This window comes from Cupressus sempervirens, chromosome 9 (assembly GCF_028749045.1).
Source record: "Cupressus sempervirens isolate cs-2001-9-10 chromosome 9, ASM2874904v1, whole genome shotgun sequence".
NCBI classification, from domain to species: domain Eukaryota; kingdom Viridiplantae; phylum Streptophyta; class Pinopsida; order Cupressales; family Cupressaceae; genus Cupressus; species Cupressus sempervirens.
Genome location: NC_143126.1, coordinates 583,295,322 through 583,323,313, shown reverse-complemented (window position 1 = coordinate 583,323,313; position 27,992 = coordinate 583,295,322). Strand labels below are relative to the sequence as shown.

General features: G+C 31.7%; 2 protein-coding genes across 3 annotated transcripts; both read left to right on the top strand.

The window, feature by feature from the left end:
* The first annotated feature begins 438 nt into the window (after positions 1-438).
* On the top strand, positions 439-4,145 carry LOC149540021 (protein STAY-GREEN 1, chloroplastic-like). Its single transcript, XM_089801204.1, has 5 exons — positions 439-675; positions 818-991; positions 1,736-1,903; positions 1,991-2,137; positions 3,767-4,145. The coding sequence occupies exons 1-5, from the start codon at positions 478-480 to the stop codon at positions 3,920-3,922; spliced, it is 843 nt and encodes a 280-aa protein (XP_089657330.1). The 5' UTR covers positions 439-477; the 3' UTR covers positions 3,923-4,145.
* A 3,799-nt stretch (positions 4,146-7,944) lies between these two features.
* On the top strand, positions 7,945-15,365 carry LOC149540020 (uncharacterized). 2 transcript variants are annotated; one of them, XM_089801203.1, is made up of 7 exons: positions 7,945-8,296; positions 13,753-13,977; positions 14,084-14,161; positions 14,252-14,332; positions 14,705-14,776; positions 14,862-14,936; positions 15,046-15,365. In XM_089801203.1, exons 3-7 carry the CDS (start codon positions 14,087-14,089, stop codon positions 15,064-15,066), a joined length of 324 nt encoding a protein of 107 aa, XP_089657329.1. In that variant the 5' UTR covers positions 7,945-8,296; positions 13,753-13,977; positions 14,084-14,086; the 3' UTR covers positions 15,067-15,365. The 2 variants fall into 2 exon arrangements, with proteins under 2 accessions (XP_089657329.1, XP_089657328.1); XM_089801202.1 differs by lacking the exon at positions 7,945-8,296 and having other exon boundaries at positions 12,064-13,977.
* Positions 15,366-27,992: the final 12,627 nt, after the last annotated feature.

The following is a 27,992-nucleotide window of genomic DNA, read 5'->3' as shown; positions in this document are numbered from 1 at the left end:
TTAAGGTACATTTATGAAAAAATAAATGAGAAAGACCCAATTTAGGTGAGCAAGATTTAATGACAAAGTAACATGATTTAAATCTTCTACAATCAAATAATGAAAATTTTTTTTAATTAAGAACTACTTGTCAAATTGAACTAACACGAATAAATGGTCATAAACAGTTGAACAAGACAGAAAATGTGATGGAAAGCATGATCCGTTAGTTGGAATAGCAAGTAAAGTAGTTGGGCAGTCAATCTGGTAGTTTCTTTTTCTAAGCTCAACACGCTCCCTTCAAATTATTACCCAATTTCTCCTCCCTCAACTGCGGACCTGAATTTGTTTGTATAAGGAATTTGTGAAACATGAGTTGTGCGTGGAGTATTGGCATCCACTCATGAAACCTGGAATTGCACGCAAAGTATTTACTTACTCTAGTCGGCAAGAGAGAAGAAAAGAACAAGGAATTAGCAATGAACTCTGATTGAAAAAATGGTAGCTATGGCAGCAGGAAGAACAGTCCCCGGCCTTCAGCTTGTCGCTGCCCCTCCTTCCCCTTTCAGGAGAAAAAATCTTAATTTATCATCTTTATCATTGGGCAGAGAAAGGCTGTTGGGCGATTTGATTCAGTCTCAATTAAGGCTCAAGAAAACCAGATACCAGATTAAGAGGTCGTCTTCTAATCAAGTGGTAATTTGGGCCTTCTTAGAATCTCTTCTTAATCTCATTTGCTTACCGTTTCTTATTAAAGATTGGGTTTTTCTTTTTGGTTTGCAATATTGTGCTAAACTGTTTCTTGTTCGAATTGGGGTTTTTCTTTTTGGTTTATCAGGTGGCCAGATTGTTTGGGCCAGCAATATTTGAAGCCTCGAAGCTCAAGGTTTTATTCCTGGGAACACATGAGGAGAATCATCCTGCCCATCTCCCGAGGACATACACACTAACACACAGTGATATCACTTCCAAGATCACGCTTGCCATTTCACAAACCATCAATAAAGCTCAGGTGGGTTTCAGTTTTCGGTTAAGTCTTTTTATATTTGATGTTTGATGGTATTGGTTTACAGTTCAATTGCTTGAATAATCAAAAGTGTTTTTATACCTTGTCCATATCAACAATGATTTCATTTCATTTTATTGGTTTGTATTTGATAATAGTGATTCATAAGAATATCTACCAGCAAATGAATAATAGTTTATAAGATTTGCAAAAATCTCTTCCATTGGCCATGATAACAAATAAATCTATTCTATTCGTTGTATTTAGGTACTTCAGACAAAAAAATCCTGTTTTAAAATTAGAGTCCAATGGTCAATAACCAGAACAAACCCGTTTCACATGCCATGAGAATTTTAATATTAAGTTAATAATTTGTGGGTATCTTTTGAACTAATGTTTGGGGTAACAATCTATAAACCATCATGGGAGAAGAGAGCAGCAAGTAGAGGCTCAAAAGATGCATACAATCTGAATCTCTATACAAAATATTAATACTATAGATTGTGGGAACACATTTACAATTATTAAGTCCTTATTTTAATAAAACCAAAACCAAACTAACGGAAAAAAACAAATCCGAGTATGCAAGTCTGTGCCCTTCCAAAACAGAGGTTGCCGGTTCGAATCAAGACTCGGAAATCCATTGAATTGTGCGTTTATGAATCATCACTTGACTCCATATTAGCAAAATAATCACTTTTATGAAAACAAATAGATCATCAATTGATATTCGTGGGTGGGAATTTGCAGTTGCAGGGGTGGTACAACAGGTTACAGAGGGATGAAGTGCTTGCACAATGGAAAATGTCTCAGGGCAAAATGTCACTGCACGTCCACTGTCATATCAGTGGAGGCCACTGGCTCTTGGACGCCATTGCTAAGCTCAGGTTTTACATCTTTCGAAAGGAGCTTCCAGTGGTATGTTTCAATCCTTGTTCCCCTGTTCTTACTTACTCTCCATCAATGGGTGAGTATGATGATTGACTGAGAGTTGAATGGGTTCAGGTGCTGGAGGCATTCAGGCATGGGGACAGAGCTCTTTTCGAGAAGCATCCAGAGCTAGAGGATGCCCTGGTTTGGGTCTATTTTCATTCCAATGTCAAACAGTTCAAACGCCTCGAATGTTGGGGATCTCTTGCTCAAGCTTCCAAGGTCTGGTTTCTCAAACTTAGAAAAACTTGATTAACCTCCATGGTTTATTGGTTATCATTGTGTTTTAGATCTTGCATTAAAAGCTTGAATTGTTAATGTCTGATATAAATGCTAGATTTAATCTGATCCACAGTACAAATCTCTAAGGAGGTGCTGATTCTCAAGTCAACGATCTCAACAATCTTCTCCTCAACACTGACTGAGCCTGTTATCCAAGACTCTGAAACCACTTGTTAGAAGCACTTGCTGTTGCACCAAAAGCTTGAACTATTATGCCCCATATAAATTCCAGATTTAATCCGATCCACAATTCAAATCTCTATAAAAGCGATGACCACCAAATCAACAATCTCAACAATGAGGTCCACAACTAACAAAGTCCACCAGTGGAAAACTAATTGATACGGTAATTGAGGGTTAGGTGCAATTGAGATTGGTGTGCTAAAGAATCTAGGGGAACGCTGGGTTCCACATAAACGACAATAGATTGAGCACAATACACGGATGTTTTGAGTGCAAGTTAAAGACTCGAGAAGGTTTGGTTAGATGGCAAAGAGACGTGTGTGGTAAGACAGATCTAAGTGGCCCCATTGCTGATAGGAATATTCTGAAGCTCTGACGAGTTTCAATGACGTGTATAAGACTATCACTATGTTGAAACAAGATCTTTCCTAAAAATCAAGATTGACCCACAAAGTGGAGAGTTCAACCGATCAAGCAGTGATTCACGTATTTAGAAAACTAGCGATGCAACTTTTTTAATCCTTGAAAATTTTGGGCTGAAGTAATGCAACCGTCACTTCAATTTGAATGAATTTGATGCCAGCTTTGTCAGGATTGAATTAGTTTGCACCAATTTTTCTTCCATGACGATCAAAGTTTTTGTAGGTCGTACCCCATGAAAGGGGAAATTTTGGGCAGACTAAATTTAGGTGTACAGGGATGTATGCTGTCTTTGATGTTTCGTCATTAACAATGATATGTTTGACTGTTTGAAGGGCAACGATGAATATCATAAAAGAGTTTTAATCTTGAATTAAACCAGAGTCATAGTGGTATTTGAATAAGATCCAATTATGTAGGGTTGAATTTGGCAGTATGCTTTGAAGTATAAGAAACAGGGCTTTTTGGGAAAACTGTATGTGGGCTTTTTATGAAGGTTTGAATTGACAGTAGACGGTGAACTATAAGAAACAAGGCTTTTCATGAATATTTGTCTATTGGATTTTTTATCACCGCCCAAAGTATGATCTCAGTGGTGTATCTTTCTTTTTTTGATTTTGTAAGTTTGTTCGCATTGTATATGGAGCATCTATATCATATTGAATAAGTTGTGGCCATTGTGAAGATCATCTATATATATATTCGAATCTAAGACTTTTTAGATGAGAGGTTCACATGTTATCATTGTATTGTAGGTTCTAGTCTACAGCCGAAGAGTTTGTTAATCTAAATCTTGTAACACCTATACAAGAATTTAGAAATATTTAAACACTGATTGTTCATGAGATCTATTTATATTTGTGATATAGATTATTTTAAAATGAATAAAGATCAATCTATATAATTGCATGGTTCTAAAATCCTTGTGACAATTGATTAATTTGTGCATGGTGGGCGGTGAATCAGGGAGCACCTCATGTTGTAGAGAAGATATTAGAAGAGGAGAATACAGAGGAATGGGAGATGCCAAGACATTGTCCACATCCATGTGATTGTTGCTTTCCTCCATTTAGTCTCCTCCTCTGGCCACAGGATCCAAAGCAATTTATTGAGGAGAGCTGATTGCACTGTGTAAAAACAACTAATGTGACCAGACTTCATGCCATTAAAAGAAATATAATTTGTTCATAAGATAAAAGATTTTTCTATTTTTGCAGCTGGAGCATAGTCTTGAAAGGTAGCCTTGGTAGGGACTTGGACAAAGTGCCTTCTCCAGCAAATCCATTTGTATGTGCCATTCATTGTAATTTTTATTTCATTTTAAATGCAATATTAATTCAGGCTCTGTCCGTGACACTCTATCTATCCTTCTGTTGAATTTATTACTATTTTCATATTTTTTAATTTGGAAAATTCTGTTTCAACGTATTCAATATTGTGTTTTCTTAATTCCATCCACATTTCAGCTAAGCATTTAAATCTTTAGAATTACTGGTTCTTCCCACTCTATGGAGGCTAGTAGCTGCACACTTTTGTATGTGCCACTATAAGCTAATAGGTTTTAGAATACAAAAAATTGCTCATTAATTGTATGTAAAAGAATTTTAAAAGTGATATGTAATAGTTGTTAGTTTCTTATGTTGTATTTCAATTTTAAATTTGTTGTGATAAATGATCAAATACATTAGTAATTTTTTGTCTAACTTTGATAAAGTTTTGTTTTTTTTGTCCAACACATTGATAAAGTTTTAAGAAACAATAAGAAATGAACTCATATCTATCATCTTCAAATGGACCTGTTAAAAGACATTCTACTATGGTTATAAGTCAATACTTGTAGCTGTAGTTAGTGACTCTCAATTGGAGTATCACATTTGAAAAAAATAAATGGAGTCAAAGAGCCCCAGATTTAGGGCAACTAAAATAGAAATAACAAAATATAACCAAGTGATCCTCAGAACCTAGGGCCTATCCCACTTATCATAGGCTACAAAACAAAGAATATTGTTTGGGGCCTTTGTTTAGAGGAGGCAAATAATTTTGTTAAAAGTCATGCTTTTGGTGATGTATAGTTTGCTAGATCAATTTGAGGATTTTTAACTTCTCCAACATTGGAAACTAGAGCATAATCTTCTTGTCATCTACTTAGTACTTAACATACAAGGAAACAACAAAATATTACCCTTTGAAATAATTTTTGTAGATATTACTAATTTACAAAGCCTAGAAACCATTAAATCTTATTATTACATAAATATTGTGCATGCTGAAATTTAGTGTTCAATATTCTCATTTGTTATACACCCTAGAAACCACAAAACATTATCACTAGAACTTGCACCCAAAGGCGATGCAAGGGGTACGCCGATAGTATCTAAAAAAGGTGAAAGTTTATATAAGATGGTTGCATCTTTTTTTATTTTTGAATTTTTACCTAACATCATGAATACTTAGTTTACAATAGATATTTTAAAGTCTTGAAAGGATTGAAATCATGCAAGCCATTGATTCTCTTTCTTTAGAAACCATAATCACAAATAGATATAAATGAAGGATAAAGGTTAATTAAGTCAATCATTTGAATGCTAGTGGCAAAAGAGATACATTTGCATTCCATGTTATAGTTGTCATATTCTCTTAGGTTGCTAGTAATTTGGTGGTTGCATCCTCAACTACCCTTTATTTGTGCAAGATATAAGTCATCCATTTGAGATGAGATTTATTTTGAGGTGTACATTTTAAAGGAGTTTCAAGAATATTAAAAGAAGGATGTCTTCTAGGAGGATTCATTCAACATTTTTCATATAAATGCCTAGTTAAAAGTCCCATTTTGAGAACTTATGACAACATAAATAGGAACCTTAAGATATAATAGTTGTTGTTTTGTGGTTAGGCACAATTCTTAAATACAAACTAATTATATCTAATATGTTCTTGTAGCTACAAATATGGTAAGGTTGATGTTATGCATTGTCTACCTACTTAGAATAATAAACATAGGTATCAAATGTTGTTCAAAGTATAATATAACTTGTTTCCATTTTTAGATACATGAAATGTAGATCAAGTAAAATAGTTAATCAACTATCCAAATCAATGAATTTCAACATGTAAATCCCCATGATAAAGAAACACAGTCATACTTTTACTTCTGCGAATTTTGTTTACATTACTTTTACTTCTGCAAAGCTTGTTTACGTAGACTCTTAATGTTAGCCTATAACTTTAAATAGTGTTTTGATATGTAATGCAAGAATTCAATAGTTTTCCATGTTTGTCTTAGCTTTCCACGTGTAAATGCCAACAATATATGGTGAATCCCCTCAACAGTGTCCAAATCATCCAAAATGCTTAGGAATGGGTTATGTACCTACAATTACTCCCATGACTCTCTATTATTTTGCCTTTGTATTTGGCTCCCACCTTGTGGCTATTAGTGTTAGGAAGTATAGTCAAGAAGTGACGTAGTGTCACATCTTAATCCATTTTCAGATTTTCAACAACTAAGATTTATAAAATATTTAGTTTAGATGTTGTGAGATGATGAGCACTCCATAATTTAGTACACTTTGTCTCAAATGCCCTTGAGTTGTGAAATAAAAGTAATGTTGTTTTGTGCTTAGTTGATCTAAAATGATGAAAATAGTTGTTATTGTATTGGATAGTGTCCTCTATTTTTGTTAAATGGGTTCTCGACGAGTCCACTTTTGTTTATACTTGTTTTTTTATTGGATTAATAAGCAATAATGAAAACACCTCTTTGGTTGCATTTCTAAGTGGCTCATGAGAGTTTTATGTAGAAAGATTGGGTATTCATGTAATTTGACCATATGGGTTTTGAAAGATTTCTTATCTTTCGAGTATGCAAATTATTAAAATGACCATCACAGAATATTTTATCTATGTAGATTCTTATAGTATTATTTTAAGGATGAGTAATTATTTGATCTAATCTAAATCCCTATGGTCAAATAATGTTTTTTGTTTCAACTATTTATATTCTTTTAGGTTATTATTTAGTTGTATAGTTGTTGTTGATTTAATTGGTGTAATCTACTGAAAATTAGAATTATATTGCTTTTGTACATAGTTAGAGTCTTGTTTGATAAGGGATGACTATTTGATGAAATTTATAAAAATTGATAAAATTGGATGGGTATTGGAATTTGTTGTTTTCATTGTTGGGGGTTCCAAATAATCTTTCTATTCATGAGGGAATCTAGGAATTTATTGTTGATGTATGTTGATTAGAATGATATTAGTTACTAGTTTTAAGTTTACCATCTAAGCTAGTAAAGTCTTATTTTATTAAGAGTGGACATTTTATAAGATTAATTAAAAAATAATTATGAATACTGTAAAATATTAACATATATTTTCCTTCATTGTTCATTTTTGCATCAATATGTGAAATGTCAAGACTTTAGACAAAATTATCCAATTAAAAGCATGTATCTATAAGAGTCCATGTTGGCACACAAGAACACTTAGTACCCTACTACTGTACATTCCCTTGGAGAACAAATAAAAGGTATCTGAGTTTTATAAAAATATATAGAGAATTATTTGATTAGTGATCATATAAGATTTTTTATTTGATTTCCATTAGTTTTGTTTATTATAAAAAATATTGGGCCTACATTACGTGGAACTTGACACTCAATGAAAGAGACATGCGATGTGTCTATATTTTGTGTGTGTTTGATGGTTGAAGTTTGTTGGGTAACTATTAGTTGTTATTTATTGAAGAGTCAAGAGCATCAATCTTTCTAGTGCCTCTATGTAATGCCAAATTTTTTAATCTTTTGTTTTGTTTTGTCTATACCCTTGGTATATGTGGATTTACAAAGTTTGATTTAAGATCACACTAGAATCCAAAATGAGAGTAGATCATACCTAGATCGATGGGATTTGTGCAAATAGATACATATTTAGCAGAAATATGCTTATAATTTTAGTATAAACTTTTGCAAGTAAGAAAGTTCATTTTAGTAAAAATTATAGAACTTTAAACTCAATATTTTTCTTTGTTCATATGCTTGTGAAACCATATTTCCATTATATTTCCATCTGACAAAACCCCCTCTTTCATTATACTTTGATGGATGTGTGTGCCCTATTACAAAGCTTCAATTTTCACACAGGGTGACCGCAAGAAGTTGGGTCGCAATTCTATGGAAGTCGGATTCGTAGAACTGTACTTCTAAAAAATGGGTACCCGATTCTAAAATTAAGCTTCGGGCACCCAAGCCAAATTTCAAAAATTGGGTACTCGATATTTAAAAGCAGATCGAGTGCCCAAGGCACTCAAATATCGGGTGCCCGACTTCTTACAAATTGGGTACCCGATTTGTAAGACTTTATTTAAACTCTTCTTTGGCATTTTTGAGGTCATTTTCATGACCTCAAAAATGTGAGCCCGATTAGAGATGCATACGGGAGCCCAATTTTCAGCCCTACTGATCACCCCCTTGCTGCTAGTTTTCAATACACCAGGTATTTTAATATGTTTTATACTATTTGACTTTATTTTTTTCAATTTTCAATTTAATATGTATGTTAATTAATTTATTTTTTCATTTTTAATATACGTAAAATTGTAAATTTACATTTTTAATGAGTAGATGTTTAAATTTTTGTATTTGTTAATTAAAATATAGTTTCGTAAATGTTTATTTAAAAAATTATTATTTTAGATGTTTTGAAATGTATTTAATTTATGTATTTATTACAATGTTGAATGATTAGATTAGATGTAAATTCATTGTTTAAACATGTAATTTTACAAATAAATATAACCTCGACCTAGAACCATATACCTTGACCTTGTTTTAACTATAACTTCGACCTAAATTCATTGTTTAAACTATAATCTTGACCTAACCATATAAATAAAACCCTAAACATATATAACTAAGTACTTAATCACATAACAGCCCGCCAAGGGATCCAAACAAAAAACTTATAGTATTTAAAATGATTTTACTTAAATTGTATTGTACTTTGTTTCATGGATAAAAAATGGATGATGTAAACTATTTTATAAATGTATATTCTTTCAGCCTTTCATACCCTGTGACATGTACAGTGGATGATTGTGCATTCCGAATTAATTTGCCAAGTGGCATTCGGAACAAATGCATATATAAATTATTTAAATGGATTGAACTGAAGTAGTTAATATTCTTTCATGTGGATGTGTTATTTATTTTACTTTTAGTGTACTTATAATTATTTAAAAATGAAATGTAAATGTGTTCATTAAGGAATGCAATCTCTTATGTTTTTTATAAATGTAAATTAAATTGTATGTATGTTATTGCTTGCTTAGTAAAACTTTTGATTAGTTCTTTGGATCCCTTGTCTAGGCATCATTTAGGATTAACTATAATGTCAATTTATATTGAATTTAACTCTAATCATAACCCTTACTATCATCTTAACCTTAATCTTAATTTGCTAAAACCTACACCAGGTAATATATAAATAATTAAATAACTTTCCTATCTTACCTTGAGTACTAATTTTATAAATATCAAACCCAAAAATTGTAACCTTATTTATGATTTAAACTAAATTATCCTAGAGGAGCATCATATCTACATCTACATGTCATGTACATGTGAATCTAAAAACATTTGTACACATATCTAATTACATCATTTTTTGCATAGGAAGGATTTAAAATTTTCATTATATATATTATCCATGCATATCATATCAAAAGAATCATATAGAGATATATGTCATTTACGACATGTCCATCATAGATAATTAAGAAGGGTACTTAGGTAAATTTATATATATTATATAAGAAAAGAAAAAAACCATATATAGGAGCATCTCATCTACATAAACTAAAAAAATTTTCCATGACACATATAATGAGATCAAATAATATTTGTAAGATTCATCACATATAAGTTATCAACATGTATAGGGGTGATATAATCAAAATATCAAAAAATGAGCGATATCAAAGCATTATATCTTAATATTTAACACTAAAATAAACTAACCCCTGGGTTAACTCTAAACCAAATTGAATATATCAAACTAGATTGAAAGGTAACCCAGGCCCTTAACTAATTCATATTATACTTATAAACCAAATTGAATTAAACCGTGATCATAAACCTAATTATACATCCCAACTCAACAGTAGAAACCTTGAATTTAACCTTAAATCCTTTCCCCAACCATTAACCAAATTGAACCGTTACCTTAAGATTGAACCAAGTTAACGTTGACCTTAAGACTAAACCAAATCACCCTAAACTAGAACTCAATAATGTACTGAACACTTTAAAACAAAATTCAAACCTAACTTTTTTGAATTAATGTCAACTGGTTTTTAATCTAAAAGCTCTAACTATAATTCCATATCTAAAACCAAATTGAGCACTTTAAAACTTAATTCAATTTATTAACTCTTGTCCTAATTGAAACCTAAGCATGTAAACCTAATCAAACAGTACAAACCAAATTGAACCCTAATCCTAAAACTAATTAAACATTGATATCAAGGTCTCAAAATGATACATCATAAAATAATTAGGAGAGACTTGAATGAATCAGGCATCTAATTAAGTAACCCTCCCTCACCATCAAGAGGTGGAGGTGTCCACATAAGTGTTAGTAGGAGCCCGGACTACACCCTTGGATGCCTAAGAATATATCTAAAGAAGTGAATAACTTGTCTTTCCACTGGATGCCTAAACCTTTATATCCTAAGTGAGTATTCATCATGTAATATCTAATTAGGAGGGTATTGAAGCACTCTAACACCCCAATCCCTAACTAGATAATTATGTTAGGGTGGACTAATTTCTATTTATCTTGGGTTGGAAGTGCCTAAAAGTTTTTTTTGGAGACTGGAGATTCCCCTATTTGTTTCCTATTTTCTTGTATGGGTAGCCTAAATGTTTATTGCCTTTATAGAATGGAAGGCCACATAACAAAATATTGCCTTATTCTATAAAAAGAAATACCCACCCCCTAGTGATATATATAGTAAGATCTTTTTCCTAATTTTACTATCAATTTTTTTGGTTAGAAGACGATGATAGTTCAAAATGATTTAGAAGATAGGGATAAAATGAGAACCATCATTCCTAGAATGAAGATGCATTATTCCAAGTGATAAACCCATTTCTATCATAAATCAACTCTTCCATCCAAAAAAATAGTAATGAGAAATCCTTACATCAAGTAATCAATGGAGGGCTCATAAAATTGATCAAGTGATCAACGGAGGGCTCATAAAATCCCTAGGTCAAGTAATCAATGGAGGGCTCATAAAATTGATCCCCAAGGGGAGATAAGAATCTCATTAAAAATTAGAGACAGGACACTCCTAAATACATACCATACAAAATTATTGCCAAGGTCTTAGCCTCTAGACTAGAAGATATCCTACCAAAGATCATTAATCCTAGACAAAAGTGTTTTGTTAAGGATATTTATGCATATTCGAGAACTTGATAACCTATTGGAAGACTTTGGATTGGGAAACATTTCTAGGATAGAGTGTAGGCATGCTTAAGTAATTGATTATGAAAATGTCTACAAAAGGGTGGAATGGAGTTTCACTATGATGATGTTGCAAGCCCTCCATCCAATATTATGTCAAATGGTGTCCTCTCTTATGATTGGTGTCAGGGTTTTAGTAAAGAAATTAATGGGGTTAGATCATAATTTTTAGGACTCTCTAGATCAATTATGAAAGGGTGTCCTCTTGCATCCTCTTTATTTTTTATTGTTGAACATTGAATCATTACATTATCTCCTTAGAGATAACCAGTTGTCTCTAAAAGTTAGAGGATCTACTCTCCAAATAATTAATAAGTATATAACGTACATAGTTTGTTGATAATATTTGTATTCTTTTTAAGCTACAAGAGTGCAACATGAGTCATTTAATGATCAAATTGGACCTCTTTTCTTTGTATCAGCTAGTAAGATTTATGTCTCTACATCTATCTTATTGGGGCTAAATATTGAGTCCCCTACCTTGTGTAGTAAATATGGTATTAGATGGAGATTTCATAATTAAGTGGTTAGGTACCTAGGGATTCCATTTGTAGTAAACCCTAACATATAAATGAAATGTGTCTTTATATCAACAAGAAAATCTTTGGAAAACTCAACAACTGGAACTCTAATGATCTCACTTTGGTTGGTAGAATTCAAGTACGTTAAAAGATTCTCTCCTCATATTGGGTGTAAGTTTCTCTTCTTCCTGCTCATTTTATTTAAATCAGTTTGGTCTTCTATATAAATCCTTTTAGGAACATTTTGTGGATAGCCAAGGGATTACTCTGGCAATAAAATGGATAGCCAAAGCTTCATAAGGTAATGAATTATGGATTATGATTAGAATTAGGATTATTATATTGTTAGGGATAGGGTTCACATGTATTAGTTCATTACCTGACATGATCTACACTTATAGTTTGCATTAAAAAGCTGATAATAGTTAGGATTCAAACTACAATCATAAATATTTTTTAATCAAATCATAATTCTATCTCTAAGCTTTCATTAGATAATTGTAACCTTAACTCTCATCCTAACGCCATCTATTATATATCCTATAAACAATAGGACCATAATAAATATCCAAAACCTAAATATAATTCTAACTAAAACCATAATCCTAGGTAAGTTCCCTAACATACCATAATCATTATAATAATCTTAAACTTAGCCATCATCAAAACTGTTAACATAACAAAATTGTAAACCATAACCTTGTCATAATCTTAACTTTGTTTCATCCTGAGATGAACATGTATAATCCATAATGAGTTCATACAATCCCCCAGTGTCACAAAATAAGTGTACATGAAAGCAAAATTAGCTTGGTGGCTCCTATTTTAAGAAAAGAAACCTTGAACTAACCTAGATATATATTTTTGGACTATTATTTTATGATTAGACTTAAAAATTTGGTATTTAATGTTTAATTTGACTTAAGTGTTAACTTTATTTATTGAATTGATATGATTTTAATAAAGATATGAGCATTTATATAGATCTAGTTGATAAATTTTAGATTTAAATTTTATTAAATAGTAATTTTGTCATGTTTTTTGTTGTGATGTATTTTTGTCATGTTTTATGTTTTATGTTGTTTAAACATATATGTAGATTATATTTGATGGACCCACCGCCACCCCCTCCCCTTCCCATACCTTCGCCTCCACCCCCTCCATCTCCACCTCCACCTCCACCTCCACCCACACCTCCACCACCCACCGCAAATGAGCTTTGTGAGACCATGAGGCATAACCTCAACAACCTCATGCGTGATATAGACGCTATCTGACATGAGAGGCACTCCCCCCTCTCACCTACTACATCTTACAGATAGCATGCAAGGCGTGGTTGACTCCATCCATCATTTTGATTCAAACATTGATTCATTTAGATCGTGGAGGGAAACCATGCGTGCCTTCTACTCTAACAGCTTATCATACAAAGAGGTTTATAACCTGCATATAGGTAAATGAAATTTTCAATATTATTTTGTAAACCCTAAGACGAGTGAAGCAATTAGTGATAAGAAGCCTCACATTTTCATTAGGTGGTGTACACATCCACATATAGCAGCACATTTTTGGAAGTGATGGTGGATGGTATTTGACCATCCACCACACACTAACCATGAGGTGCCCATGTACTTCCTTAGGAATTTATGGGCTGAGTTTGAGTTGGGTTTGAAACCCAACTATTTTGATATGAAATCATTTCAGGGGGTTGGTAGAGGGATGCCTCAGGATAGGCCTGGGGCAAAGCTAAGTGATAGAATGAGAAACTGTAGGTGAGTTGAGCCCCTTGTACCTCTTCTTGTGCCTATTGTGCCTGCTCCTCAACATCATCAAGTAGTTTCATCTGCTTTTACCCATTTGAGTGCTCTTTCAGGAAATTTAGTACAGTAGTGGACGCAGGTGGTACATGTTCCTCCACTTGGACATGTTTGTACTAGCTGTGAAGGCATATGCATAGGCCCCCAGAGCAATCCTGGTGCAGTACACAATGGCCATTATGCCGAGGGTGCAAATTTTGATGATGATATATACGCTACCCATGGTGATGGTAGTGATGAGATAGACGTGTCATCATTTGTTGACCTCATGTAGCAGGGAGAGCCTGGAGAGAGTCAAGAGCAGTAGGTAAAATTTTAATTTCAATATAAATATAAAGTACACATAATTATTTACTTTCTACATACATGTGTAATTGTATTAACTATATTAATTTGTACTTTTGAAATAACAGAGGATGGATGATATTGTTCCTCCTAGGAGGCAGTATAGTCTTTTTTTGAGACCTATAGACGTTGGCATCCTTTATACGGTATGCACTTTGAATTACACTGTAAAAATGCACATTCAAATTTGAATTTAATAACATGTGCTCATATGTTCTTTTTATTTGATTTTGTAGGGATTGTCTGCATCTACACAGATTGATGTTAGTACAAGTCCTACTCTAGTTACCACTGAGGCACAGCCTCAAATACATGTGGTATGAACTTTTGACTGAAGAAAAATAATTTGTATTATTTTTATGTATGTACATTATTATTAACTTATAATCTGAACAATTTTGAGTCCCATGTATATATATTTTATGTGTTTTGATTTTACGAATAGAAGCCATATCATACTCATCCATACAAGCCTCGGTATAGTCTATTTTTGACTCCATCTTATGATTATCGTGCTAGCATACCTATAGACACATCTGTGACATTGGCTACCACTCAGGCATGATATATATATTATATATACATGTTAAATTTATAGTGTATAAAAAATGTAGTGTACAAATTATGTACTTTGTAATTATTCATGTATATTTAATTTTGACTAAACATTTATGTATCCATAATTTTAGGACTACGTCACCATGAGTGTTGCTGAGAGCATAAGACTTAGCCAGATGGAGGTACCTACATTGTCATTTGAGGTCAGTATTGTGATTTATGTACATAATGTATAGTTCATTATGCTCTAAAATAAAATTAAAAAAATGTATGTATTGTAAATTACAGAAACTCACCACTGCTGCATTTGGTAGTTTTGACAGTGCACCTCCTCCTATTACTGAGGGACACCCATCTCATGTGGTATAATTTATTTTATTATGTAGTGAATATTTAATTTATTTGCAAGCTAGATTTTGAGACCCATTTCAATTAAGCATGTACATGATGAGATGTGCCTCATGTTACACAGGGTGATACATCTACCTCATAGGGTGTTCGACATGACGAGATGACTCATATTACACATGACAATCCATCTAAGTCCTCTTCGCATGGAGTAAAGAGGACATTCAATCAGATAGATTAGGTCTTGTTGGCACCTATAAATTGTGTTTTTATGATGTATATTATTTATGATGTATACACTTTGTGTTAGGATAGTTAAAACTGTATGTTAGACCATGTATTTTTTCACTTCATAGATCATGTTATGAAGTATGTTAGACCATGTACTATTTTTTAATGACTTCTTATCATGCTTGTGTATGTAGTATATATTATTATGTTTCACCATGTTTTAAGTATATTCAAACCATTTTCTTTATTCTGACATATTTTATTCATGAACATATGACACATTTTGTAAGTATATATGCAAGATGAACAATAATTTTAACTATCTATAGAGCATTATTGGATAAATATCACATCAAATTTATGCATTGAGATTCATACAAATAAAATTGACCTACTAGATTAAAAAATGTATTGATAACGTAGCTAACAATGTATCATAAGTGATCTTAATGTGTTTTTTGGTAATGTAAGCCTCATTGTCACCTAATAAGACCTATTATGTGGTAGTAAACATATGAATACCTATCATAACCTAAAACAAACATAACATTACCTATTAGGACTCTTATGTCCCCTTAAGACACATATGTATGGATAACATACCTAACAATGTATCATAAGTGATCTTAATGTGTTGTTTGGTAATGTAAGACTCATTATCACCTAATAAGACCTATTATGTGGTAGTAAACATATGAGTACCTATCATAACCTATAACAGACATAATGACCTTTTAGGACTCCCATGTCCCCTTAAGACACACATGTATGGATAACGTACCTAACAATGTATCATAAGTGATCTTAATGTGTTGTTTGGTAATGTAAGACTCATTATCACCTAATAAGACCTGTTATTTGGTAGTAAACATATGAATACCTATCATAACCTATAACAGACATAATGACCTATTAGTACTCCCATGTCCCCTTAAGACACACATGTATGGATAACGTATCTAACAATGTATCATAAGTGATCTTAATGTGTTGTTTGGTAATGTAAGATATAATCAATACAATGAATACAATGAGTAATGATCTAACATATAATCAATACAATGAGTAATGATCTTTAAATTATCATGTGCAAGTGACTTGTTTTTAATATTACAATCAATAGTAATTTGAAACTTTAAACAAACATTAATTTAAACATGCTTGAATGTAAAAGTAATGGAATAAAATAGGAGGTCATTACTTAAATTGACAATTAATTTATAATTTATCAAGTGCGTACCTTTAACTTTCAAATAGAAGTAAACTCTCATTTTTGAATTATTTTGTACAACATATTTTCACAATCTATGTAAGACAATGTCAATGATATATTTATAGTTCAGTGAACTCGTTTGAAACATAAAATTGGTTCAACACATCTCTTCAAATGAGGTCCTGTAAAATAAAAATGTAAAACAAAAATAACATGTTAATAAACACATAAATTAATATTCAAGGTATTTGAACTATATAAATATATGTGTAATTTGTATGTACTTACTATGTGAAAATGCACAAGATGTTGATGTTCGATCCACTTTGACATTTAAATTTGCATAAATTGTAATTGATACCTGAATAAGAGGTATATAAGTTCTCTAAATTGGTATTGACAACACAAACATACATGTAATTAAATTATATAAGTACATATATATATAAATAATACAATAATGAAAAAACTTACATGTGTTTGATTTAAATGTAGTCATCCCACTGTACCACCTACATCCTCTCTCATTTGCAATGCATCTATGATTGTCTCGTGCTCGTCCATTGAAATTGTCCATAATACCTTATTGGCGGGTCTCCCTTTGTATCTTTCTAATTTGATATTTGTTGCCACAACCAAATGAGAATAGTGTAAAATCTTCTTTTCGGTTTGGTAGTCTTCAAATGCTAGAAAACCATTTCTTCTTTTTAGGTATCTATGTAGCCAAGTGCCAGCTACAACGACAAACCTGATTGGATACTCAAAACCATCATCATCTACTTGATGACATGTCAATTTTTTCTTAGGTTCCACACATCTAGCTAGCCAATACTCAATCTGTTCATCATTATCACTAGGTGCAATAACAACATAAACATGTCCTACAACATAAGATAAAGTATACAAACACTTTAATGACATAAGTGTACATATGCAAATTATATAAATTGAAGCATGAGATTACAAAAAAATCTAATTAAATTGTGCATACCAAGTTCTATGAGGTCTAAAATACGATCATAGTCTTCTGATGCAAAAGTAACATTCTAGCCTTCATTTACGATATCATCTTCAAAATGTGTGTTAGTAGGTGCTAATGATCTTTGTTGCCAATCTTCAACCCATTCTGTATTCTCACATTCTTCCCATTCACCTGCAAGACAAAATTGACAAAAACAAGCAAACTCCCTAGATGAAATCCTAAATGAATGCCATTTAGCTGACCCACTAATTGTATCACAATCATATCTTGAAGAGATATTATTTTATTCAACTAGGTAGAAGAAATGTTTGATTGTAGAGTTTTGACTTGATCCTGTGTATAAATATTTGTTACACCATTCGACAATATCATGTGCATTTTTGAATTTAGCTTTTTTCTCAAATTTTAATTGCTCTCTACTAAGGGCTCTCTTCACACATGCACTAGCACCATCATGTTCTCCTTTACCATGTCCAACCTCAAAAAAACTCCACACATGTTGGATGTTAGTTTTCCTATGTGTCCTACTCAACCAATAGAACATTCTAGCATTCTTGAATTCTCCTGTACAATTATTTGACCATATCCAATGTTGTGTCATTTGAATTTGTCTCTCTTTTAAATTATCATAAAAGACCTTGAAACAATATTGGACAAACTCAGATGAATGGAGTTTATTATGAATTAAATAAAAATGGTACTCTCTCAATATTTTTCGATCCTCCTTTGTACTATCAGGTGCATTCCTATAAACTATATGAACTTAAATTTTTAGTTGCACTGAATTGTAATATTGTGGTTGTACCTCTTCTTGTGGTGCAAGCATGTAGTTCTCTACAAAGTCAAGAACTAAAAGTATAGTACCAATTGGAAATGTATTCTTACATATGCATAATTGTCCATCAAGCCATCTAGAATATTGAGAGTGTTTAACATATTTTGGTATGATCACACTCTTAAACTCATCCATAAATGCATGACAACTAACTTTATCTGTAACTAGATCACACCTTCTTCCAATCTTCCCATCCTTCAATGGATATTCAATAGTTTTGAATCTTTTTACCTCAACTAATTGTTGTCCAAAAGTAGTCAAAGCATTTTCATGCAAACATTCATCTAACAAAGAAAGATTACCGCACATATCACATGTACCAAAAAGACATGCATTGAAAAGAAAGTATTGATCATTAGGTGGCTTACAAAACAAACCTGATATGAAATATTTTATAGTTTGAGGTGGTATTTTTATACCACATTCTTGCAACATTTCTTTACTATGCATGGTACCACGTATTGATCGAAATACATCATAATGGTAACAAAATTGAATATGAGTTTTACAACAACATGTGATTCTTTCTTTGTTAATCCTTACATACCATGGTTTACACTTTTTGAAAGATCTCTGACTAATGGTAATATTTAATACCTTACCATCTACAAATTTTCTAAACAATTCAGTTTGAGTCATGTCCAAAAGGTGTTTAGGATGTGGATCACGTATTTTTGACCCAATTCTTAATTTAAGAACATCTCTTGAATTAGGTGATACTCTTGTATTATCATGCCGAAAAATTTCAATCAAAATTTTGACTTCACTAGTAAGTTTCATATCACATCTCGAGAGTCTACCACTAGAAGTCCATAAAATATTTGTTGGATCACATTCAAAGTTAACCCTTCTCTTTACAGCTCTTTCTAAAGTCTTACGATTCACATTAAGTTATCCACTTATGTTGCTAATCAATCTTTTGTCAGATGTTGATTTGTTAACTAAAGCTATTGTTATTGCTCGTCATGCTGCATTCTTATCTTTAGACCGACTTCTCTTTCTGAGAACATTAAAGGCACTAGCAACAATGGATACAACTTGTTTTAAAGACTCATTTTTATTCTTGGGTATTGCATACATCCCAACCTTCTCATTAATTTTCACATTTTAGACATTTTAATTAGTTGCAACATTAGCTGACATTGAAACCCAAATTTCTTATTATAAAAAAAATGCCTATACAATCTATTAGCATGTGTCTTAATTGTCTCCATGAAACCAATCCCTCAAGATTATCTAACACATTATTAGGAATATGAAAATTATGTTCGGACACTTTACTATCATCCTGACAGGTTTGTTCAGTAGCTGGTGTTTCTATGTCTACATTCATGCAATTTTTTATTTTCAGATACTTTACTATTTTCACTATTATTTCGGATTTGAATATCATTTTCAAATTTTCTTGGTATTTCTTTCGGGGCAGGCATTTCAATTGGAGTGTTTTGTGCATGATTGTTTGACAATTGCTTCTCATGAAGAAAATCTAAATCATTTAAATCTAACTTACTTCTAAAAAATCACCAATTTCATCACAAGAGAAAATTCGAGGGTTTGGAGAAACACCTGTATTGAATGCATGATTAGAATGTGCACTTGAATTTTCTTGTATTGGGTTCTCTTCTTTGACCTCTTCATCCATTGTGGTATCCTCAATGTCTTTCTCCCTTGAAACATTGTTCAAGTCTCTAATTCTCTATCTTCTCTCTTGTTGACATTGTGCTTCATTCTCTTTATTTGCTGCAATCTCCTCATTTGTCAGAACTTTTTCTTTCTTCTTTCTTCTTTTTTTTGATCTCATGTTTGCACCAATTTTGAATTTGAATCAGTAGCTTGCAAATTGTATAAGAGGACAAGAAAACATAATAATCATGACAAAATTTACTGTTGTAGGTCGAAACTATTATTCAATCATTGAAATTCGATCAGTGGGGTAGCTTTTGGGGCCCAACGGGTACATTAGAAATGGGTACCCGATTGCTTAAAAATCGAGCACCCAATTCTTTAAAAATTGGGTACTCATTTATAAATCGAGTACCCAATTTTAAAATAGTCAGGTACAATGATTTAAAGCAATTAGGCACCCGATTTTTGAATTACAAATCAGGTGCCCGATTCTTGAGACATGAGTGGGAATTTGGTATGGCTCCCAACTTTTGCATGGGGTTTTGCCTTGGGGAAAGGCATGGCATAGGCTTGGTCCCACCAAGCCATGCCTTTATGATCCTTTTTTTTTCTAAGGCATTTAATCGATAATTTCTAGTATTGTCGTAATTTTTTTATAGTCATTCCCATTGAATTTTTTGACGAGACAAAAACCCATTATAGGTCTTATTGTTCTAATTTCAAAAATGTAAATTTTATAGTGTTATTAGTTTATTTTCTATTTTTCCATTATTTATTAATCAAAACTATCTCCTAAACATTGAAAAGTGACATTCACTAAAACTTTAATAACTTTTTTATTTTATAATTTTTCTTAAATTAATTTATATGTCATCAATATACATACAATTCTTTTGATGTTAAAAAAAAACAATTGAAAAAGGTGAGATTTTGATCAAATTATGTGGTCTGTATACGAAAGGTTTTAAAATTTACCTTTATAGCCAATTAATAATTAATATAAAAAAAATTATTCAATAAAAAATTAAGGAAAAATATTGTCATCAATCTTAGGTGTATTAGGTAACTCCCTTTAAAAGGATTTGTGAAAATTCATTTATTTGTGTCAAATTATGGTGTCCGTACACGAGCGTGGTATGGTCTTGAAATAGGCATTTTGAAAAAGTGGTTTTTAAAGATCCATACCAAAAAAATAACCTACCATATGGGTATACAAATAAATTACATATTGAAAAACAAGATTCCGAACACTAAAAATTTTATTTCTGGAGTTTTTTAATATTCAATCTCTAAATACCTCAAATTTTGACATCAATTGACAAAAAATTTCAAAGACAAGAAAAACACTACCACTTTTTGGCCAAAAGTGAGACCCAACTTCTTGCATTGACCCCACATGCAAGGAGGATGTTGGCAAAGGTAGTGAAATTCAACTTCACAACTAAGAGTTTCATTTGTTTGTAAGTTTCTAAAGCCTTTTCAAAATGTCCATCTTTAGAATATCTTATTATCATTGCAGTTCATAAGACCAAGTTTTGTTGAGGCATTTTCTCAAACAATCTATTAGGCTTGTCCATGCTTCCACATTTGGCATACATGTCTAGTAGGGCATTTGCAACTACAAAATTTGAAGAAATTTATGTACCCTCTATGCTTTGATGGATCTCCATACCCTTTTCCAACTCTCCCATTTTGGCATTGGCTAGAATTACGATGGCATTTAAATAGATCGTGTTGACAACCTATTTGTTGCATTTGCTAAGTGAAGTGTGGGGGAGTTCCATTAAGGACATAATGTAGCGACTAATTATTGAAATCACATACTTTGTATATTGTTCCACTTTTCATCTCATCTTGTCCTATGTAACTTTCTTATTGTCTATTTTGGTTTGAATATTGTTTTTAGATTGGCATTTTATATTTACATTAAGTCTCTACATCATTTGAGGGAAGATTTAGGGGTGTCTACTTGGGAGTTGAGTCATGCATTTTGTTTCCTCTCAAACATGTGTAGCACTTGAGTTTATCCCTTTTACATAACATTGATACTACTTTGCTTTGTCAAAAGTTAAAATTATCAATATATTCTAGTTGTTACACAATCCAACTTTTTACAAATGATAAGATTGATTTTCATCTAGTATGTGTACAATAGAAGATAATTGAATTTTTCATGGAGCTTTAGATAAAGTAGAAATTAGAGTGTGTTCACTTCAAAGATTGATAAATGGAATGCCATGCAAGCTCTTTAAGTTTGAATTTTTCCTTATATTTATTAATGGATTTGATCAAAATCAAGGTTTTTCATCCTTATTTCCAAACAATTCTTTACAAACAATTGCATTAATATGTTTTAGTTATAGGATAAGTGAAAAAAAAACTACTATTGTTGGTAAAAGAAGAGGATTGTTCATTTTTCATGATTCTTTGTGGATTCTTTAGTATGATACTAAATTTACAAGGTGATGTACACCCATATGAATTAACATATCAAAATAGTATTTAATTTGAAATTTATATAGATTATATTAATCTAGAAATTTCAATCTATCAATTGATCATAATAACAATATTAACCAATTTTAATCAATATCCTATTTCTCTAATTGATCTTATATTATAGGACACAATAAAGTCTACTATAATAGAAAAGGAAACCATGCAAAAGGTTTATCAACATTTAATGTTGGATTGGCCACTATTTTTTGTGTTTGCATGATGTGCTTAGATATTTAGCATTTGGTGAACACAAACACACACCAATCTAGTATAGGCTTTAAATCATCCAACTATTTATGAGGAGGTTGACACTTTTAACACTTGTATTGTAATTCACTTCACACTAATCGGTTATTTTTGAGACACTAAATTATATCTAAGGTTTGTATAGCATACATGTTCTTTATCAAGTTATTATTAATAGATTGTAGTTGGAACAAGAGTTGCAAGAAGATCGACGTTCATTCTAATTTATGTTTGACTATTGATTTTAATAAGCATACATGCAACTTGTGTGTGTGTGTGTGTGTGTGTGTGTGTGTGTGTGTGTGTATCGGTGTTGTCAGGAAAAATGAAGAGTTTTTGAAAAGAAAATAAATTGAGACACCATAATATGGTATGATGGGGTATCTATCTTGTCAAATAAGCATTGGAATCTTCAACTAGTTGCAAGTGGCTCAAACACATGATGTTGAGCATGCTTGACATATCTTAAACATGACAATTACCGCCACAATCTTTCTTAGGTTTTTTCTACTTATGTATTGTGGCCCCTAAATATCCCACAATTGGACCTTTTCTTCTTCTCCATATCTTTACATTTTTCTTGCTTCCCTTGGTATTTCTCTTGCCTCTTTGCTTATGTTTTTCTTCCTAATTTAGTACCATTTATAGAGATAAAATTATAAAAGTCATTGCTTATAGACAATGAAAATACAATTAAGTTGGAAAATCATAAATGCTTAATATCTGATTATAAATAACAACTTGTTCTAATAAAACATACAGATATAGATGATGAGCATTACCTTTACAAGAGGAAAATATTGGGTAAAAGTTGTTTTTAACATTTTACAAAGCACCAATTTTAGCTTCCACAATCACTTAGAGAAAACCTGTGCCATGTAGCGACATGTACTTGTCGTAATAATTAATTGTATTTGTATTAATATTATTGAATATGAATTATTATTTTTATATACTTTTAAATAAATTTAATTTAATATAATTCAAACATTCATACAAAAGGTTGTATTCTTGATAACTTAATTATGGAAATTAAATTAAAGAATTTTTAATTAATAAATTACAAGTATAATTATAAAATAAATAGATAAAATATTTTTAATAATAATACTTGTTATGTATTTTATTAAAATTAAGACTAAAATTAATTGATAATGTAGATAATTTTTTCTTAAAGTGAATAAATAGAACTTCTTATTTTTGTTGTATAAGTTTTTAATGGAAATATTTAAATTAATCTATTATAAAAAAATTTAAATAAGAAAATTTAACTAAAATAGTAGCCAAAGATGAGAATTTGATTATGGTGGACTATATAGTATTTTTATATAGATTTATTAATGAAACTTAATATTAACTATGTTACATTTAACCTTTCATGTTTTTTAATAAAATGGCCGAACTTGCTCTGCATGACTTGTCAAGAACCGACAAACAAACAACAAAACACAATTAAATTGCCACAAATTTGTGATATTTTCATAATGATGTTAAGATTATGCATTTGATCATGGATTTATGATATTTTCACAGTTTATTTAATGACTTATATTTAGTCAATAGGCTATTATAAGAGGGGACTTCAATATAAACCTGTCCATTCCTAAAAACTGGATACCAGATACCATTGACGTATATATATTTTTTGTTGAAAACTGGAATATGAGAAATCAAGGTATTTGAGCAATTAATGCAACTATGGAATGAATCTTTCAACGCCTACCATATTTATTGTCATATTAGAGATGTGTAGATTTTATATATCTGTATAGATTTGTCATGATCGGTAAAATTTGTGCATTGAATCCTTAATGATTTATGAGATCTGTTATTGATTTCTTTCATGCTGATATCTATTATAGTTATTTCTCAATAGATATTTCCGACCGCCTCCACCTTCTATAAATAACATCTATGAACAACATAAACAATATCATTCATGAACGGCATAAAAAATCTCCATTTGTCGTAGAAGCTTGAATACGTGGTGGATTTGCAAGTGGTCCTTATCAATCAGGTAACAATCTCACCTTTAAATGACTACTTCCCATTTAAAATATCAATAGACTTGCCAAGAATGCATAACCTGTAAATCTTTGAAGCCCAGGAGGTAACTATGATGTCCATGTCACTCAGCCTGCTCCATTAAAAGTACACTTCATTGAGCTCATCATGTTGTTCATGTTCTGCATTGAGACACTGGAATTTGTGTATTTTCCCTTGTAAAGTACTAGATCTAGATCTAGGGTCTTCATATCTTGTTTTGGGGGGGGGGGAATATTTAGGGTGGAGTTGTACCAGTAACATTTGTTCAGATTTTGTGTCTATTTTGAAATTCAAAGCAAGGGCAAAGTTCTTCCTGTAAAATTTGTTCAGATTTTGTGTCTGATTTGATATTCAAAGCAAGGGCGGAGTTCTTCCAATAACATTTGTTCAGATTTTGTGTCTATTTTGAAATTCAAAGAAGGGGAGTAGTTCTTCCAGTAACATTTGTTTGGATTTTGTGTCTATTTTGAAATTCAAAGCAAGTGCAGAGTTCTTCTAGTAGCATTTGTTTGGATTTTGTATCTATTTTGATATTCAAAGAAAGTATTAATTATCAATTAGGTAAAAATAGCCTTTAGTTATTTAGGTATTTTATGCAAAGTATAGAGGTTGGAATGAAATAAGTTATTTAAGCTTTGTTTTGTGTGGCCTGCATAGTTGCACCTGCTTGTTGTTTTATACTATGTAGTGTTTTATAATATGTAGAGATCAGCCTTGTTCTGTACATTTGAATGAAATCATGTATTCTTCTTTGTGTTTGGATTGTCAAAGGAGATTATAATTGTACACTTTCTTATTCAATTCTGTAATTTTTTGAGTAACTCATCGATCCCATGGGAACTATACTAGAGCCCACATATTGGAACTGTGGAAAGCTCAGCCAAATAATCAAATTTTGTAGGGCTCAATCCTTTTAAGATTATTTAAAAAATTAGAAGTTAAAGAATGCAAAGGAACATTTCAAGGTCAAGTTACATTCCACAGTTCATGTTACATGTGAAGCTTAGGGTGAGGTGCAATGAAGCCAAGTATTTCTTCAAATGAATATTAACAACAGATATGTATTCCAATAAAACACTACATTGTGGATAGAATTAAACTCCACAAAAATATTTAATATTTGTCATTCATGAAAAGATTTTGAATAAACAAAACTCAGTTCCATATCATTAGTTCAATTTAGCTTAAATGTATTCCTGACTTAACTGGGTGACTAGTAAACTAATAAATTATTTTCTTTTTTTCCATGCTCCATACTAATGTATAGAGCTAGCCAACAAAGCTTCAAAATAGAATCCAGTATGTAGCATTAACTTAGACATAAATCAGTCCTTGCCATTCAAAAAAAGATTTTGAATAAAAAAAAAATTCCATATCATTAGCTCAACTTAGCCAAAATTATTTCCTATGTTGATCATGTGATTAAGAAGTTAAAATATTTTTTTGTTTCACATGCTCTATGCCAATGTACAAAGCTAGCCAACAAGTTTCAAAAAAGAATCTGGTGGATCCTCATAAACTCAATTGAAGAATGGTCCCTGACTGCCAATGCATATTTATGTTAGAGCAGTGGTTGTATGTTTTTTACTCTTTTTCATTGAGTGCATCTCTAATCCATATCCTCCAAAATAAAATAGAGGTTCTGGTAAATCTATGTTTGTTTGAGAGAGAATCTTAAGATTGAAACCCCAATTTTATGCTCAGATAGGCTGAGAGGTTTAAATGACATGGGAAACCTCTGAAGAATGCTTGCAACCAGTCCTTGACCTTAGAGCCCTTCCTTTTCTTAGTTAGAAAATTCACATCATTTTTGCACCAGGCTTTTTTTTCGATTTTCCTAATGAAGAATTTTATAATCCTAAACAAACCTATCCAAATCAATTCAACTTGTTTTTTCCAAAATTGTTTGGAGTTGTATCAATCCAACTTGCTTTTTCCAAAATTGTTTGGAGTTGTTTTTGACTTTTTTTGAAAGAGCATTTATTTAATAATGATGGAATGCATCAATGGTTAGTTACTTGTAACAATAGTTTGAATGCTCCAAAAAATGTCCATTGTTTCATAAATCTGATTTTTAAACAAGCATTTTTCTTTACTCCTAAAATATTGGCATGAGAATAGTTTTTCTTTTCCTTATTCATTTGTTATGAACTGCTCATTCCCCATTGCCCTTTCTCAGATTTAAATATTTAATTGATTGTTTCCAATTAGATATGGAAAAAACATCAAATTTTATGGATTTTATTGTGATAAGCAGTGACAATGTACCCCCTATTTTTTCAAATGAGTCACCACCATTGATTAATTGGACCAGTTTTCCAATGAAAAATATTCCAAAGTTTTCAAATGGAGTTGCACTCAGCTGCATTAAAATACTAGAGCATGCAAAGGCCACATGCTTAGCAATCCATAGTGTGCATGATACCGATGTTATGGTGATGGAGGCCAGAGTACTGGAATTCCACGCAATTTGTGATATGCTAAGTAGTTACTACAACTTCCTATGTGACATGCACGTTGATGAGTACTATGCCCTTGGTTGCACTCCTAGTATCAAAGTTGCATTTCAGAGTTACCTCAATAATATGTAGTGCATACAATCTATACTCATAAATATATTGTGACTGGTATCATAAAATAGTGAACTTGATCAAGTGTATGCCTTTTTTGTGTTTTTTTGAAGAATTGGCCACTAGCACCTACTTCTTGTTAGATAAATCTTGCTGAAATGGGCCTAATTTTGTGTACAACTAAGTAACTATGATCAGGTTTACACCATTTTGTGTGGTTTTAATGCACTGGCCTCCTACAGATATGTAAAGGAGTCGTAGTTTTAAAGTAATATTCGGACTATGTTATTACAATGTTTACTAGAAAGTTGTACATGTTGTATATTATTTAATACATATGTCACTAAATCATGTGTACTATGCTTTTGGCATTTGAATGTTTATGTCAATACAAATAACTGTTAAATGTTTCCAAATCTTTTTATGGACTAGTAAATGGACTGGTATCAGCGAGTGAGTATACAATTCTTCTAAAGTTGAATATCAATGTCATAGCCATTTTTTCGTTGCTGAAATGATTGATTACTACTTGAAATGATTTTATTGTTTATGACTTGTTCTCAACTTTGAAATAGTAATTCGTGCTAAATTTGATTGGAAGATCAGCTGAGCCAACTACTGGAAGACCTCGAAAAGTTGGACGATTGACTAGCTTGTAAAGCACAAGTGCCTTTTCATCATTGGAAACATATGGTAAAGGTTCTATAGCCATTGTAGAAGGCTCGGCTAGCTACTGAAATTATGATATTTCCACAGGATCAATGAGTGGTTGGACACACATCATCATCATAGTGATTGCTTCCCTTACAGCTTGAGTAGGTCT